This window comes from Cervus elaphus, chromosome 21 (assembly GCF_910594005.1).
Source record: "Cervus elaphus chromosome 21, mCerEla1.1, whole genome shotgun sequence".
Taxonomy (NCBI): domain Eukaryota; kingdom Metazoa; phylum Chordata; class Mammalia; order Artiodactyla; family Cervidae; genus Cervus; species Cervus elaphus.
The window spans coordinates 62,592,880-62,611,502 of NC_057835.1; the positions used below are offsets into that span (position 1 = coordinate 62,592,880).

An 18,623-nucleotide genomic window follows, 5' to 3' on the forward strand; every position below is an offset into this window, starting at 1 on the left:
ACATCTCTTTACTCTTTGTTAAATAAAGATTTCTAAGGTGCTAGTATTAATATATTTCCTGGCACATAAATGCTCCTTTCTCTTTGAATCTCTTAAAATATGGAACAGTACTATACATGTACTAAATTTAAAATAAGATTGTTAAATGGATAAATACAAAGTCAGGTTTATCCTCAACTTTCCAGATATAAAATACCAGAAACCCTCCTTTTAGTAGCAATCACATTAAAAATAGCAAGGTTGTTTGAAATAAGTTTTATTTCACAGATATAAAACAATTCTGAACATTTACAACTTGTACAAAGACTGGTAGCTTTTATATTTTAAAAAGTGCTATACTAAGAGAACAGGAAAGAAATGAAGACCATAATAACATTTCAAATTACAGGTATAGGGAATGGGAAAATGAAGAAAGTATTTTAATTAACTACAAAATCTCAAAACTATAATTTTGATTGAAGGAAAACAAATAATACTGGATCTAAAAACAGTGTGAAATCACACTTTGGTCTGTAAACACATTTAGTCATGTTCTTTCACTCAGAAGTACAGGCAAAAGGAAAAGTACAGGCAGAGGATGAGATGGTTAGATAGCATCACCGACTCAATGGACATGATGCTGAGCAAACTCTGGGATATAATAAAGGACAGGGAAGTCTGGAGTGCTGCAGTCCATGGGTGGCAAAGAGCTGGACATGACTTAGCCACTGAACAACAACAGCAAAGTACACATAAAAATTATCTAAGGTGTCACTAAAGCAAACCATTCAAAGGTATAATAAAAAAGAGGTAGGGAACGAAAATGAAAAGATTTACTTTGGGAGCTCTTCAATAATGATGCGAGACACCGAATTCCACCCTGTAGAGGCATCTCCTTTCGGGTAATCTGAGCAAGTACCAACCCAGATAGCAATGTCCACTAGTCCAGCACCAATGCCTTCACAGAGTCCTTCCACTGCAAAACAAAGATGAGAGTTACAAATCTCTTTGGAATAAACAGGCAAAAACTTTCAGCTCAATTTTATTACTTTAGCATACTAGTGATTAAATCAAGTTAATGTACAGTAAGTTTAAAATGCTAATATTTAATAAGGGTCTCATAAAGATAAGTTCTCATTTTCCTAGTACGTAAGTATTTTTAAGAGATGTATATATATATCCAGGGCTTTCCTGAGAGCTCAGTGGTGAAGAATCTGCCTGCCAATGCAGGAGACACAGGTTTGATACCTGGTCTGGGAAGATCCCACGTGTCACAGAGCACCTAAGCTCACAAGCCACAACTAGTGAGCCCACGTGCTGCAACTGAGGCCCATGTCCCAAGAGCCTGTGCTCTGCAACAAGGGAAGCTTCCACAATGAGAAGCCTATGTACCATTACTAGAAAAAAGCCTACACAGCAACAAAGGTCCAGCACAGCCAAAATAATAAGTGAATTTTTAAAAAATTTTTTAAAAAAGACATATACATATCCATTCTATGGTATAAGCTCACAGGAAATTTTCTTTGAGGTTTCAGCCATAAATTTGTTTACTTACAGAGATGACCTAAAACAAAAAAAGCAATTTATTTATGACTAAATAAAGGAAGCCTACATTTATTTTTTTTCCTTTGGCCACACCATGTGGCTTGCGGGATCTTAGTTCTCCGACCAGAGGCTGAGCCCTAGCCACTAAGAGTGAAAGTACCAAGTCTGAACCACCGCACCAAGCCTACACTTTTAAAAACCAAATGTTGATGCAGGGAACTTCCCTTGTGGTCCAATGGTTAAGAATCCATCTTGCAATGCAGGGGACGTGGATTCGATCCTTCACCAAGGAACTAAGATCCCACATGCCCCAGGGTAAGTAAACTGCTGCACCTCAACTACTGAAGCCCGCATGCTCTGGAGCCCATGCCGTGACTAGAGAGTCTGTGCACCTCGACAAAAGATCTCACATGACGCAAAGGAAGATCTTGTGTGCCACAACTAAGGCTCAACTCAGCCAAATAAATAAATAAATATAAAAAATTAAATAAAGTTGTATTTTCTTAAAAAAAAAAAAGATGTTGATGCAATATGTAAGCTTTTTTTTTTAAAGAAAGACCTTTCCATCTGAAGAAAAGAGCACTGGAAGATGAAAATGCAATTCTGAATATAAACTGAATCAGTAATTTACGTAACCATTTGGGACAAGTTGTTATACCTGAAGCCTCCATATTTTAATTTTCTATCAGCAGACCAAACTGAAAACACCTTATAAAAGATCAAATTTTAAGTAATTAAAATAATGTCTCATTTTAAGAGTTAAAAAAATAAAGAGAGCCCTTTCTTATATATACTTGACGGTACTAAGCAGAAGAAAGGACTTCTATAATGTCAAAAGAAACCCTAGCATACTCATTATACTAGTCCTTCAACCTGGAATCCTGTTTTACATAGAAATTCCTCCACAGTGAAAAAACAAGCTAACTAAATCCTGTTTTTCCTCTGTGTTTTGTTTTTTGCTTTATAAACATGTGCCTTTTCACAGGTCCTCCAGACTTTCACATACTAATATATATATATAACCTGCATTCCATCTTATCAAGCCTCTTCTCCAATATTAAAAAAATAATCCCCCTACTGTTCATTTTAATAGGCAAAAGTTAAACCCCTCTGATGTCTGTGTCAGGGGAAAAAGGAACCACAGGTTGGCAGATTCTTTAAGAAAATGGTCCTGACACATAAGTGGGGTGGGGATGATCGAATGTGACTGGATCGTCTTCCTATTTGGTTGAGGTTAGTATGTTCAAGCTGAGCCCAGGGATGTAGGCCTGTAACAATCTGCTTCTACCAGCTGTGACATCAGTGAATTGAAGGCAAGTCCTACTGAATCCAGGTACCTGTCTCTGGTTCAAGACCCTTTCCAAGTTAGAAGAACTAAGCTGTGCGTGCCTGCAATACCCATGGCCTAGAAATGTGTTCACTTCCCTCCACAGGTCAGACAAGGTTGGGTCTGGCATCATCCTCACACAAGGAAAGTCAATGATCACTTCATGGTCTTTAATAAATAAAATAATGTTTTTTGAATGAATGAACATTTTTTGCTGTAATAAAGTAGTAATAGCTTAGTAAGCACCTAAAAGATGTTGAATTAAAGGTCCTCAACTTGTTTTCCTTCTAGATACAGGTAAGATGATATTCTAAACTCTGATGGGCATATTTAAGGCTTAATGTCATCCTCTGATGTGCAAAATATAAGTGTATTCCTTTTCTTTCTCTCAAGAGAGTATCGGTGTGCAAGGAAAGTAAATTCACTATTGAGGCAACCTTTAATTCATCTTAAGACAAAATTTGTCATGAATAACAAATTACTTCTGACATTTTACCCAACTGATCATACCAAATGAGTTTCTATAACGTGGTTGGTAAATGCTATGTTAAATAATTTATGAAGTGTGTGTATGTATAGGTGACAGTTCCTAGGCCTGAGGGCTTACATAATAGCAAGATATTAACATAAAAACTTTAAAAATAATACAATAGTAAGTTGCTTACATAAACTACTATTTTATTTTTATTTATGGATTTCATTTTTTCTTAACTTTTATTGGAGCATAGTTGCTTTACAACATATCTTTTGAACTTTATAATTTAACCTTTAAAATGTAAGTACAGTTCAATTACAATGCTGGGCCAGTCTCTGCAGTAAGTACCACAAAGTGACTCAGTTACACACATTCTTTTTTTCCTATTCTTTTCCATTATGGTTTATCATAAGATACTGAACATAGTTTCCTGTGCTATACAGTAGGACTTGTTGTTTATCCATCCTATATATAATAGTTTACATCTGCTAATACCACACTCCCAGTCCTTGCCTCCCCCTTGGCAACCAAAAGTCAGTTCTCTATGTTGGTGAGTCTGTTTCTGTTTTGTAGATAGATTCATTTGTGCCATGTTTTAGAGTTCACATATTAGAGATATCTTATGGTATTTGTCTTTTTCTGACTTAGTTCACTTAGTCTGATAATCTCTAGATGCATTCGACTACTATTTGAACACATACCACTTCCTAATCAAATTTTAGATACCAAAATATTTAAAATTTTAGTGACTGCTTCTCATATGAAAAGCACGTCTCCCTTTACAGCACAGAACTTAGTGAAGAGGCTTTTCATTCTGATCAAACCTGTTTTGAGAGACAAGAGCATGTCTTGGCGTCTGTTCACCAGGACACTGATTCTCCTGTTCAGGTTACTTTCTTTCCCTGGGCCTTCTGTATGTGCAGAGAGAAGAGGTTAAAATATCTTCTTTATGTCTTGAGGATACTGTGTGGATTTGAAGAAGAAAATGGAAGGAATGCCCTTGATTCCTTAGCAATAAATGCGCTATATTAATTTGGGGATCAGTATCTGGCTTGGATCCCTAAGAATGCCAAAATATTTCTTCTGATTAGCAGTGAGGGTATCTCTTCTCTTCCCTCTCCATTCTAAAGTATAAAATCAGAGAGAAATTTTCAAGTAATCTGGGAAATGAAGCTAGTGATATATACACCTTGTGATTCTCCTGGTACATGGTGTTAAGGTAGGTCACCCCCACACCTCACTTGCCACACACACACACACACACACACACACACACACAACTCAAGAAAGCAAAAGAACTGTCAGTCAAATACTGATAGTGGTGTATCTGGGTGATGACATTAATATTAGGTTGATGCAAAAGTAGTTGTGGTTTTTCATTGTTGAACTTTGCCATTAGATATTGGAATACATTCTTAAATAAATGTGGTTATGTTAGACATCATTTTAATGTGCATTTCTCACTTTATGCTTTTTTGCTAATGACATTCAGTTCAGTTCTGTCACTCAATCGTGTCCGACTCTTTGTGACCCCACGGACTGCAGCACGCCAGGCTTTCCTGTCCATCACCAACTCCCGGAGCTTGCTCAAATTCACGTCCATTGAGTTGGTGATGCCATCCAACCATCTCAACCTTTGTCATCCCCTTCTCCTCCTGCCTTCAATATTTCCCAGCATCAGGGTCTTTTCTAATGAGTCACTTTGCATCAGGTGGCCAAAGTACTGGAGTTTCAGCTTCAGCATCAGTCCTTCCAATGAAAACCCAGGACTGATCTCCTTTAGGATGGACTGGTTGGATCTCCTTGCAGTCCAAGGGACTCTCAAGAGTCTTCTCCAACACCACAGTTCAAAAGCATCAATTCTTCAGCACTCAGCTTTCTTTGTAGTCTAACTCTCAGATCCATACATGACTACTGGAAAAACCATAGCTTTGACTAGACGGATTTTTGTTGGCAAAGTAATGTCTCTGCTTTTTAATATTTCTGTCTTAGTTGGTCATAGTTTTTCTTCCAAGGAGCAAGTGTCTTTTCATTTCATGGCTGCAGTCACCATCTGTAGTGATTTTGGAGCCCAAGAAAATAGAGCCTCTCACTGTTTCCTTTGTTTCCCCATCTATTTGCTATGAGGTGATGGGACTGGATGCCATGATCTTAATTTTCTGAATGTTGAATAATCACTTATTACTTGTAGTGTATTTTATATGTATTTTAGATTATGGAAATGATGTTAGACAAAAATCAAGTTCGAGTGATTTTCTTATTCAAGTTCAAATGGGTCATAAAGCAGCGGAGACAACTCGCAATATCAACAATGCATTTGGCCCAGGAACTGCTAATGATCATACAGTGCAGTGGTGGTTCAAGAGGTTTTGCAAAGGAGATGAGAGCCTTGAAGATGAGGAGTGTAGTGGCCAGCCATTGGAAGTTGACAATGACCAGCTTTGATGATCCTCTTACAGCTTCCCAAGAAGTTGCCAAAGAACTCAATGTCAACCGCTGTACAGTCATTTGGCATTTGAAGCAAATTGGAAATGTGAAAAAGGTTGATAAGTGGGTGCCTCATGAGCTAACCAAAAATTTTAAAAATTGTCATTTTTGAAGTGTCATCTTCTCTTATTCTATGCAACAACAACGAAGCATTTCTCAATCAGATTGTGATGTGGGACGAAAAGTGAATTGTATAAGACAACCAGCAGTGGCCAGCTCAGTGGTTGGACCGAGAAAAAGCTCCAAAGTACTTCACAAAGCTAAACTTGCACTACAGAAAAGGGCCTGGTCACTGTTTGGTAGTTTGCTGCTGGTCTGACCCACTACAGCTTTCTGAATCCTGGGGAAACCATTACATCCGAGAAGTATGCTTGATGAAAGTGAAAGTGTTAGTCGCTCAGTCGTGTCTGACTCTTTGTGACCCCATGGACTGTAGCCCATCTGGCCCCTCTGTCCATGGGATTCTCCAGACAAGAATACTGGAGTGGGTCGCCATGCCCTTCTCCAGGGAATCTTCCCAACCCAAGGATCAAACCTGGGCCTCCTGCATTGCAGGCAGATTCTTTACCATTTGAGCCATCTGGGAAGCCCGAGAATTGATGAGATGCACAGAAAACTACAATGCCTGCAGCTGGCACTGGTCAACAGAATGGGCACAATTCTTCTCCACGATAATTCCTGATTGCACATTGCACAACCACCACTTCAGAAGCTGAATGAATTGGGCTACAAAGTTTTGGCTCATCTGCCATATTTACCTGACCTCTTGCCAACCTTCTACCACTTCTTCAGGCATCTAGAATTTTTTGCACAGTAAACACTTCCACAACCAGCAAGAGGCAGAAAATGATCTCCAAGAGTTCATCAAATCCCAAAGCACGAATTCTTACACTACAGGAATAAATAAACATTTCTTATTGGCAAAAATGTGTTGATTATAATGGTCCCTACTTTGATTAATAAAAATGTGTTTGAACCTAGTTATAATGATTTAAAATTCACAGTCCAAAACTGCAATTACATTTGCACCAACCTAATGGTTTTTTCCACTTCTACTTTTTTGTAGCTTCTAAACTTTTTCAATGAACCTTAAAATACAATGAAACAAATCAACCCTCCCCCCCCCAAAAAAACATAAAAACCCCAACAGTTTTACTTTTTTTTTGTTTATCTGTTTGGTTTTTTTTTTTCGGTTGTGCGGAGAGGCATACAGGATCTTCCCAACCAAGGATGGAACCTGTGCCCTCTACAGAGGAAGCATGGCATTTTAACCACTGGACCACCAGGGAAGTCCCAGGTTTTTTTTTTTTTTAACAGCCTAAGTAACCACTGGTTTAATCGAATGTTCCTTCTCTCATACCAGTAGAAGCAAGCAGAGAATACAGAAACAATATAGAAATGTTCTCTCACAGATGCAGCAGACTGTACCTACTATTTTAAAGAACAGGCAGAGAAATCAGCCTCCTTATCAGTCTATGCTAGTGTTCTCAACCTTGGAGGACATTAGGATAACCAGGAGAGACTTGGGAAGTTCCGCCACGTGGGATGCAACCAGACCTACTAAGTCAGACTCCATAGAAGAGTGGTACCCAGGCATGGCGAATTTTCAAAGTTCCCCAGCTGAACACAAGGTAGGGACAAGGTTGAAAACCACTGCTCTACGGCATTACTGGCTATTTTGCCATTTCGTCTAACTCAGTGATTTTCAACCTTGTGATCTTTTTAGAAAAAACGCAGCGGCTGGGTTCTAACCATGAGATTCTGATTCAGTTGATCAGAGATGGGATTCAGGCATCCACCTATTTTTTAAAAAGATCTACAGGAAATTCTGAAGTGCAACCCAGGTGGAGAACTATATACACAGAAAGCCTGTGATGACCTACCGTCAGAGTGGACTCAAAACTAATCGTTTCGCTAAAGATCTGAGGCACATTCTGCAACGTCACTATTCTACGTACCAGAAGAAGTGCGATGAATATTAATTGTTGAATTCAATTCAGGGCTTCCTTGGTCCAAATAAATTATGGCTTCAATAGGAAGTGGCCCTGAACACTCAGCTCCATTGAATGTGAAATACCAACGCTGACAGCATGCACTTCTGCATTTTAACCGAAGTGAGCCGCTGAACAAAACTCTCAGGGCACTGTTCGAACGCATCTTTGTGAATGTACATTCCTATCACAAACACAGAAATAGGGTTTAATTAGCATTTTCATTTTTAATTAAAAAGATGCTTTCAAACTATGTTGTGAATTTTATTCAACTATTCTTTTTCCCAAAGTACATTTAAAAGGCTTAGCTTTTACAGAGGCAAACCAGTTCTCTGCAAGATGGTAAGAGACACTGATATTAGAAACTCTAAGAAAATTGAAATATGGCTTTCTTAGAATTATTCACTCCATTGAGGGTATCTCTCAGTTTTACAAAAACAGCCAGATTTCAGAATTTTAGACTAAACCAATCTATATATTTACTTTTCTTTTTCTTCCAAAATTATTTCCTATATTTTGGATGCTACAGATAACAGCAGTAAACAAAATGGAATCCCTGCCATCATGGAACTTACATTCTAGACTAGCACTGCCCATATATATTACTCTGACCTGTTTCATTTCAAGCACCAGAAAACAGTATCAGGAGTAAAGTGCAGGCGGGGTTTTTAGTCTTTAACTCTATGACACACTGATAAGACTGAGGGCTTTTTCCTCTAACTGGTCCTTGCAAAATTTGTCTGCTGACTCATGGTGCTACTATCTTTTACTTGCAAAAGGCTCCCAAGCCCATTCTGACCACCAAAAGGAAACTGGAAACATATTAATAATTCAGAATCCATAGGGAAAGTTTTTAAAGAGAACTCCACCAGCAAAATTTTGATGAAAAGCAACCAGTCTATAATGTCAAGTGTTCAAAGAAGTAGGCAACACTTTAACAAAATGCTTTCTAAGAAATCATATATGAAAGTATAACTGGTCATAGTCACCAAACTATGAAAGCTAAATGGATATTCTATCACACAGAAATCAAATCAAGACCATCTCAAACATTTTTATAAATAACAGAGCAGACACTAAAGAGGTAAGATGAGGAGCAGGGAAAATATACAGGTTGCTACTTAGAACCTGAGAGTTTTTGGAAAATAAAATTTCTTCTATTTGCCTGGTGGTAGTAGTGGTTAATATCAAGGAATAAATATATTGTGGATATGGAACCATGTGTAGAGTTGGTCAACAAAAGAAGAAAGAGGCTTGAAATGGCACCAGCTTCAACTCTATGCCATCCAAGGGACTTGCCAGTTACTTTGGAAGCAAACACTAAACAAAGTGATTGAATCATTAATTCAAATGCATGGCAAGACAGGCTATTTTGAGTAATTTTTCTCCCTAAATATTGCTGAATAATTTAAAATGATCACTGTAGTACATCTCTAGCCCATTCTACTCCCATAGGCCAAATAATTTTAAGCTGGGTCTGCTACCCAGAATAAGGACAAATACCACTGGACTCCCCACCTCTAGATAATTCCAATCATGCAGTAATTTCTTGGAGATTTCTTTCCACCTTTATGTCTGGAACCACAGCAGAATTTCTTGAATTCATTTAAATTCACTTTAGGACAAGAATGGAAAGTTACTTACTGTCCAACCCAGACAGTTTCCATTGAGAAAAAAAAAAAGAGTAAGTTATTTTAAGTGTTCTTAGGGTTGAAATAATTCAGTGACGTATTTGTCTCAGAAATACCTTTATACAATTAATTCTGAAGTTATCAATTTTTTCATTAATTCTAAGTTGAAAGTCACATGATACCCATTACTTAATATTTTTTGTCTTTTAGGAAAAATAAAATTTCACCTAAAATGATCACTCAACTATGAAAACCTTTAAGTTTTATTTCAACTTTACAATAATTCAGACTAGACTTACAGCAATTTTTCCAAGATCTATGCCATAATTCAGTGAACTCCATGAACACTGCTTGTAGTTAGGTGTCCAGGACTCCTCGAAGACTTCCCTCAGGCATTCCCCCTTCTCTCCTTTGAATCCATCTCGACCTGGGATCCCGGGGGTACCAGGGATGCCATTGGCCCCGGGGCTCCCGTCTCGCCCAGGCACCCCCGCCGGCCCTTGTAGGCACATGCCATTGTACTGCAGCAGAAAAAAGAAAGGGGGAAAATCTCTCACCACCTCAGATTCAAAGACTCAGTCTGATTAGAACTGCATTTATTTTGAGCCCTAGGAGTCAAGAATCCCTTCGACGGGAACCAGTTGCCAGTGTTCCAGATAAGTCAATAATGTATATATATATACATATACATGTACATATGGGGTTTTAGTTCCCTGACCAGGGATCAAACCTGCACCTGTAGCATTGGAAGCTCAGAGTCTTAAACACAGGACCACCAGGGAAATCCCATACACATAAAGAACTGATTTTTAAAGTTATTCCTAAAATATTGGAATTTCTTTCCTATTCTATTTTTTTTTTTTTGCACAGACCTTACACACACACACACACACACATCAAACAACAAAAAAGAGAAAATATTTTCATTTGTCTGCTTTTTCCTACTGCTCATTGTCAATTGATGTTTTAGTCGCGAAGTCATGGCCAACTGTTTTGTGACCCCATGGACTGTACCCCACCAGGCCATGGGATTTCCCAGGCAAGAATACCGGATTAGGTTACCATTTCCTTCTCCAACTGCTCATTAAAAGTATACGTAATTTTTAAATGGCTGTATTCCAAAGTGAACATAATTTGATATAACGCTTATTCTTCTAACCTTATATATTGTAAAGGAACTGGATTTCAGAACTACAGTTTTATGCAAACATTGCACTAGTTTGGGATTGCTAAGTCTTTATCTACGTAGCTTTATTCTTTTTTTGGAATTATTTCTCTAAGATAAATTCTTAGAGATACAATTATTAAATAAAATCTTAACTCAATACTTATTTCACACTGGCAATATCTCTAAGCTGGATAAGCAAACCTTCTTCTCATCTTATTTTCATGTGGAGGAAGTGTCACTAGGGGAACACTTCTGGCCTCCAAATCCACCTAGCCCACCCTGCCAAGGAGTAGGAGTATGTGACTTCATTGCAAGTGTCCATTAGTTAGTCTTTAAGAGGGGAACAGTAATCTATCAAAAATTTTTTTGGTAACTTGATTTATTTATTTGTGGTTGTGTTGGGTCTTCATTGCTATGCAAGCTTTTCTCTAGGTGCAGCGTGTGGGGACTGCTCTCTGGTTAAGGTGCACAGGTTTCTCACTGCAGTGGCTTCTCTTGTTGCAGAGCACCGGCTCTAGGCGCACAGGCTTCAGTACATGTGGCTCATAGGCTCAGTAGCTGTGGTTTCCAGGCTCTGGAGCACAGACTCAACAGTTGTGCACAGGCTTAGTTGCTCCGCGGCAGGTGGGATCTTCTCTGATCAGGGATCGAACCTGTGTCTTCTGCATTGGCAGGCGGATTCTTTACCACTGAGCCACCAGGGAAGCCCCTATCAAACTCTTAAGTGCTATGATTCTCTCTCTTTCTCTTGGGGAGTGGTGCAGTAATATGATGTAGAAGTTGAGCAAAGGATTCTAGTCATATTCTCTGGATTTTAATCTTGGCTCCACCACTTACAAGCTATGTGAGATAGGACAAGTCATTGAACACTTCAATGCCTGTTTCCTAATCTAAAACGTGGGGGAAAATAATAAAGATTCTTACCGCGTAGGAGATTTAAGTGAGATGATACATAAAATGTGCTACAGCGGTACCTGGCACGCAGTAAATATTATATTTTTCAGCCATGATTATTCTTATTATTCCCCTAAGACTGTGTGAGGCAGTTGCCCAGGGCACCAGACCTGGGGAAGAGAGCATTAGCAAACTCGCCAGGTAACACACATAAGCCATGAGCCACACACAGCAAAACAGTTGCATCAGTGGTAAAACTGCATCTCCATCGGCCTAATTCTCATGCCTATTCCTGAACTGGTCCATTTATTAGACCCTTCAAGCCCCAAACCCAATTTATTTAAAATGTTACTTTAAAATCCCTATTTGTATAAATGATCTGATACTATCATTCTGTATAAATCTACTGTCCAGTGAGAACAACAACAAAAAAATCAAATTACATATTAAAATAACTTCAAATCTTATTTTTGAATTTTAGCATCCAGGATTGGATATGGTCATATTATAAAATTCAGGCACTTCCCTGGTGGTCCAGCAGCTAAGACTCTGAGCTTCCAATGCAGGGGGCCCAGGTTTGATTCCTGGTCAGAGAACTAAATCCCATATGCCGAAACGAAAGACCTCGTATGCCAAAACAAAAATGGAAGATCCCATATATGGCAACTAAGACCCAGTACAGCCAAATAAATAAACATGTTTTTAAAAAAGTCAATAATGACACTACCTAGAAAAGGTCCTTATTATCTAATGTTTGCCAATCAATCTCCTCACATCACCAATTTGAGTTTTATTTTGCTAAATGATTTTTGTGACTTCCACCACTGATATTTTCCTGACTTCAAGCAAAAAACAAAAAAGAGACACTTCTATGCATTTGCTGCCAGAGAAATAAGAAATGTATTGAACAAATTGCAAAAGTATCTGAAGACATGCCAAAGTACAAAACATTATAGTTTGGTTTATTTTATGCTTAATTTCCATTTTTTTTTGTAGATATACTTTAATCTTATTTTGTAGATTGATTTAGTAGATATACTTTAATTTTCACTTAGTAGATATGTTACTTTCAGTAGCAGATATATGCAATATTCAGACACAGATTTCAAGTGGGAAGGGAGAAATAATAACATTTCTGGTATTTAAAAAAATTTTTTTCACTATTATTTCCCTGAGAGTAAGATGTTACACAAAGTTTTATTTTTCTATATATAAATTCTCAATGGGGGACAAAACTGGATACCGGGATAACAGAGGCTGCCCAGCAATGTCTGAAGACATTTTTGGTTGTCACTACTTGGGAAGGAGGGATTGCTATTGGCACTTGGTAGATGGTAGTGAAAGTCGCTCAGTTGTGTCCAACTCTTTTCGACCCCATGGACTATACAGTCCACGGGATTCTCCAGGCCAGAATACTGGGGTGGGTTGCCTTTCCCTTCTCCAGGGGATCTTCCCAACCCAGGGATTGAACCTAGGTCTCCTGCAACGCAGGGGGATTCTTTACCAGCTGAGCCACCAGGGAAGCCCAAGAATACTGGAGTGGGTAGCCTATTCCTTCTCCGGGGGATCTTCCTGACCCAGGAATCGAACCGGGTTCTCCTGCATTGCAGGCAGATTCTTTACCAACTGAGCTTTCAGGGAAGCCCAAGATGGCCGGGATGTTGCTAAGCATGCCAGATGCACAGCGCTGTCCCCACAACAAAGAACCTCCTGGCTCCAAATATCAACTGTGCTATGGTTGAGAATTTTTATTCACCTTCTTAATCTAAAAAACTGCATTGAGAGACCGCATAATTTTACTGAATTCGGTTCCACGGGTTTTAATCTGTCTTCTTTCACTTTGAAATGCTAACCCAGCACATGATCACTACCATGCAGGGCTTCCACTAAGGTCTGCGGAATGGACCCCTGTTTCTTTCACTGGCCACCAGGGGGCAGAGCTTGCTGGACGCTTGAAAGGAAGGCTTTGAAAAACCCTGTACAAAGAAGCTGCTTTATAGAATCTGTTGAAACGTTAATGACTGCGAGGATTCTTTTCCCCCAGCAAAACCAAATCCAATCTACAGGATGCACCTGAGCCTGGCTGCACAATAAACTTTTCCAAGTCGGGCCAGAGTTGTGGGAAACCTCAGGTTCTGTAAATCCTTGGAGGGAAAGGAAAAAAATTGCTAGCTTTATAGGGAAAAAGGGTATTTTGTGTATCGTAACTACAGACTCGTAAAATGCAGACTGCACATGAACCACATTCATTTGGTACAGTTTAAAACAATTTAGACACTCAAAATAGAACTATAGCCCTGAACACATAGTCTGCTTTGTGGAGGAAAATTACATAGTACATCACCAAAAAGTGCAGTGTGGAACGGCAGGAATCTTTTTCCTGAGCTTTTGAATCTGGCATAGAACTAGCAGCCAGGGAGCTTGGCTTATTAGCTCAGTTTACAATGGCAGCTTAAAAAATTCAAAACAGTTTGTTTTTATTTTAAAATTTAAAAAATGCCCCTTTTATGTCCTGCAATGATTGTATAACCCATATTTGCTCAATGACTGAAGTTTATTATATGCCAAGGAATGTGATAGATTGGAAAGGATCATTCTTGCTGCAAGGGCAGAATACCACTCTGCCCTCCAATGGGTTTGCTGACTTTTAGAGGGTTTTAAGAGCTTTACGCAAACAGACCTGCCCATAGATTAGTCCCTCAGAAATCACTTGGGTGACTTCCCTGGCAGTCCAGTGGTTAAGATTCCCCACTTCCAATGCAGGGTACATGAGTTCATCCTTGGTCAGGGAACTAGGATACTGCATGCCATGGGGGCCACCAAAGAAAGAAAGAACTTGGGCTATTCATTGCTCTCCTGGGAACTGTCTGACCCCTCAGTTCAGTTGTCATGCTCCTACCTGGTGGCACAGGCTGAAGACCCAGCGTGTCTGGAAGGACTGACTGCCCATCTGTCTAAATACAACAATGAAATGGGTCCTTGGAGGGCTAGTGCTGGGCCCCTTCATTTTCTCTTCTGATCATAAACCCTCTGAGCTATTCCTGGCCCAGCTGTGACAAAGTAAACTGCAGCACATACTCCCTAGGAAGATGACCCAACATGACTCACTGTCATCAAGTTACAAAGAGTTGGACCGATACTGGGTGAGGGTTGTTATTCTATCCCGCTGGCGGACGTGGCCACCAGCCCCAACAAAGGACACGTTGCAAGTCCCTGGCCCAGGCCCACCCAGGGGATTAGCGAATCCAGGGTCTCGCAGACAGCTCCTTGGCCTACGTTCTAACCTCCCAAGCTCCTTATTCTATCCTCATTGCAGCCCAAACCCTCTCCGTCTCTGGAGGCGGGGGACGAGCGGGGGCGGCGCAGAGGTCAGAAATTATTGGGCGACTCCTTGTACTCCGGGCGTCCCACCCAACCCACGGCGCATCTGTGGTCCACGACGGCCCTCTCAGACCAGTCTCCCTTGCGAGTTCCGGGACTCCACCATCCGCAGAGTCCAGGTCCTTTCTTACCCGCAGACTCGGACAAACGGGACCCCCAGGGGCAGGCAAGCCCCCCATCCCCTTCCCTGGCCCTGCTCCGCGGCTCTGTCCCCTCCACCCGACTCACCAGGTCCACCACCTCCCTCTGCCGGAGCAGAGCCTTTTGCTTCCCTTTGGGCGTCTCGGAGGCGCTCGACGGCGCCCGCGGCTGCAGCAGCAGGAGCAGCAGAAGGCCAAGGAGCCGCCGCGGGGAGGCGGCGGGGCCCTGGGGGCGCATGGCGCGCGGCGGCCCCGGGACTCACGGAGCTGGGGAGGAGAGACCCGGGAGCCCGGACGACGTGATCACAGTCTGGCCCCGCCGCGCTCCGAGGCCACCGCCGCCGGTTGCATGAATGCGCCTTTCACTCGCACGCTTCCCTCTCTCCCCTCTCTCCCCCCTCTCCCTCCCGCCCCTCCGGACACCAGAGTTTCCATCCAGTAATAGGTCGGAGCCCCCACCCCGATCCCGAAGTGGGGCGGGCCGACAGCCGAGCCCGCCCCGTCCTGCGGCCGCCCCGCCCGCCGGGACCCTCGCGGGGCTGTGCGGACCGCGTGGATCAGTCGCCGGTGGAGCGGGGGGAGGTGGGCGGGTGGGGTGCAGAGGCCAGCGAACCACACAGGTGGAGGCTTTGAGGACAGCCTGGAGATAGATGGCAAGGCTTAACTGAACACTGTAGAGACTTTGGGTCCAGGAACACCTGGATCAAACCCTGGCACCGTGGACAAGTTCTTTTTTTAGGAGATGACATTTGGTGGGGGGAGGATAAGAGAGATGAGAAGGAATCATAGGTATCATCGGATTCAAAGCATTTATCCTACTACCTCTGAATACATCACCCCAGGGACCCATGACTCAAAAATTAAGAACCCCTGCTTCATAATGAGTCGTAAAACTTGCAAAACTCTAGGAACCAAATAGTCTTGCATACACACTCTCTGCCCTCTTGGCAATCCTGTGGAAATTGAAAGACCCTGATGCTGGGAAAGATTGAAGGCAGGAGAAGAGGCAACAGAGGATGAGATGGTTCGATGGCATCACTGATTCAACTGACATGAACTTGGGCAGGCTCAGGGAAATGGTGAGGGACAGAGAAGCCTGGCATGCTGCAGTCCTTGAGGTCACGAAGAGTTGGACACAACTTGGCAACAGAACGACAACAACTGCTTGCCCCATTCACAGATGAGAAAACTGAGGTTCAGGAGGCTAAGCAACATTCAGTGGTAGAAGTCACCCTTGACTTCTCATTGATAATTATCCTTCTCTAACCTCTTCTGTCCTCCTTTGTCCATTCTGGAAGAAACATCCTCAGATACCCTGGTCACCCACCAGCTAGGGTCAGGCTGAAGTATGAGCAACTTTCCTCACCTCTGGCTGCAGTCAGGCAGGACAGAAGTGTTGCTATACCAATAATAACAATGTGGCAGTTTCCAACAGAATGGTGAGGCTACTGAGGCCAGATTCAGCAGCAGGGTTCTCTTTACAGACCCAGCCAGGTTCTGGGAAGTTATGGTGGGCCCAATAGATGGATATCAGTGAGAAGGAATAGTCTAGCAGAGGAGCAGTTCAGGGCAGTTCTAGGATTGCTCATCTTGGGCCAGTGACTAATCTCAAGTAAGTTCCATTCCTGTTTGTTGGAAGAAGCAAACATCCAAATGGGCTCTAAAGCCAGGACTGGCTGCCTATGTGGGGCCCAGTACAAACTAAAAATGCTGGATCCTTTGTTAAAAAATTATTAAGAATTTCAAGATAGTGGTGACAGAGCAATCCACCAGGCATGGGACCCTCCTCAATGCAACCACATGGGTTGTTTACCCGTGAAACCAGCCCTGCGTGAAGCTGATGTCCTTATGCAGCCAAACCAGTGTGGTGGCGGCAGTCCACGGGCTGGAGAGGAGAGGTGGGCAACACCAGAGAATCTGTCTTCTATTCAAGCACGGTTCTTGCTGCTGTTACCACCACCCAGTGACTTCAGATGGCCCCTCTCTGTGAGGTCAAGATTGGGGTTTCAGCAATTAGCCAATACTGTATTAGCATCCATGCATTTTTTTTAAAGAATTTTTTTGGGTGTGGATCATTTTTAAAGTCTTTATTGAACTTCTTACAATATTGCTTCTATTTTATGTTTTGGTTTTTCTGGCCATGAGGCATGTGGATCTTAGCTTCTTGACTAGGGACCAAACCCACACCCCTTGCATTGGAAGGTGAAGTCCTAACCGCTGGACCACCAGGGAAGCCCTAGCATCTATGCTTTTTTAATCTACACATTCACATAGCTAATTAAGTTACACTGTAAGGCAAGTAGACTGGATATCATTGTCTATTTTTCAAAGATAACATATAATAATGTATAAGTGCTTTACAACATACAAAGGGCTCTCACATATCTGATCTCCCAGATCCTATAACTCCATGGTTTTGCAAAGTCATTTACACTACTACCTCTGAAATTTGAGTTTTCTTGGTTTAAAACTTAGACCCATTCTAACTTCATAGGTTTTAGTTCCAGTTGGGGATTATGGATTAGTTCAGAGTCCCAGGTGCTATTTCCAGAGTGATCCTTCCCAAAGATTTCCAAGTGTATACATATTTTCTGTTCAAATATTTGTTTTTTTCTATTGAGCTATTAATGTATTTCTTTTTTTTTTATTAATGTATTTCTTATCTGTTATAAAAACTCCTTTTTAATCTTCCCATTTAGAGACATAATATAGCTCCCTGTTTTTCCAAATCCTCATTTATGCATAGGTAAAATTTTTCTTTATATAGGTCTTATGTATTCCTCATTCTGGCAGTTATGTATTTTGCTGCTGTTGCAAAGGGAATCTATACCTCCATGCTGACTATATTATTGTTATACTACCATGTAACAAATTGCCAGAATCTTAGTGACTTAACACAACACGAATTTTATTACCTCCCATTTTTGTGGGTCAGGAGTCCAGCACATGTTAGCATCGTACAAAGCTGAAGTCAAGGTGTCAGCTGAGTGAGTCCTTATCTGGAAGCTTGACTGGGGAGAGATACACGTCCAGGCTTCCTTAAGTTGTTGGCAGAATTCATTTCCTTGTGGTTATAGGACTGAGGTTCCTGCTTGCTTGTTATCTGTTATCTGGGGATCATTCTCAGCTTCTAGAGGACACTGTCAGGTCTATGCCACATGGCCCCCTTCCATAGATCCTCTGTCACACTTTGAATCTCTGACTTCAGGAAGGGTGCTGTCTTTTTTAAGGGATCAAACAATTAAGTCATGCTTGCCCAGGATAATCTCCCTTTTGAGTAAGTCAAAGTAAAATGATTAGGGAACTTAATTGCACCTGCAAAATCCCTTCTGCCACATAATGTAACAAGGGAATGACATCCATCATATTCACAGTTTAGCTCATATTCAAGGAGAGGGGATTATATACCATAGGACAGAAATCTTAGTGGTCATCTCAGATTTCTCTCTACCACGTGTATCAACTGGCTATAGCTGGAAGCTTTTGATTTTTATCACTTGCCTCCTTATTGTTCTTGTGCCTGATGCACAGTGAGGCTAGACAATACTGAAATGTGGAGTTTGGAGAGAAGAAAGGTTTATTATAGGGCTAAGCAAGGCAACCCA

The 18,623-nt window shown here is 41.2% G+C and overlaps 1 protein-coding gene across 1 annotated transcript; it reads right to left on the reverse strand.

The window, feature by feature from the left end:
* Positions 1 to 239: 239 nt before the first annotated feature.
* On the reverse strand, positions 240 to 15,418 carry CTHRC1 (collagen triple helix repeat containing 1). The gene is made up of 4 exons (XM_043880185.1): positions 15,107 to 15,418; positions 9,735 to 9,956; positions 7,772 to 7,988; positions 240 to 955 (listed from the first exon to the last, which is right to left on the reverse strand). The coding sequence occupies exons 1-4, from the start codon at positions 15,254 to 15,256 to the stop codon at positions 813 to 815; spliced, it is 732 nt and encodes a 243-aa protein (XP_043736120.1). The 5' UTR covers positions 15,257 to 15,418; the 3' UTR covers positions 240 to 812.
* Between the last annotated feature and the right edge of the window lie 3,205 nt (positions 15,419 to 18,623).

Bases quoted from the DNA above. Each gene is read 5' to 3' on its own strand.
- CTHRC1 (XM_043880185.1), bottom strand. From the start codon at position 15,256: ATGCGCCCCCAGGGCCCCGCCGCCTCCCCGCGGCGGCTCCTTGGCCTT. The intron at 7,989-9,734 runs GTAAGTCTAGTC...TGTTTGTGATAG, and splicing joins TAGATCTTGGAAAAATTGCT to GAATGTACATTCACAAAGAT. The intron at 956-7,771 runs GTACGTAGAATA...TTTGTTTTGCAG, and splicing joins TATTCATCGCACTTCTTCTG to TGGAAGGACTCTGTGAAGGC.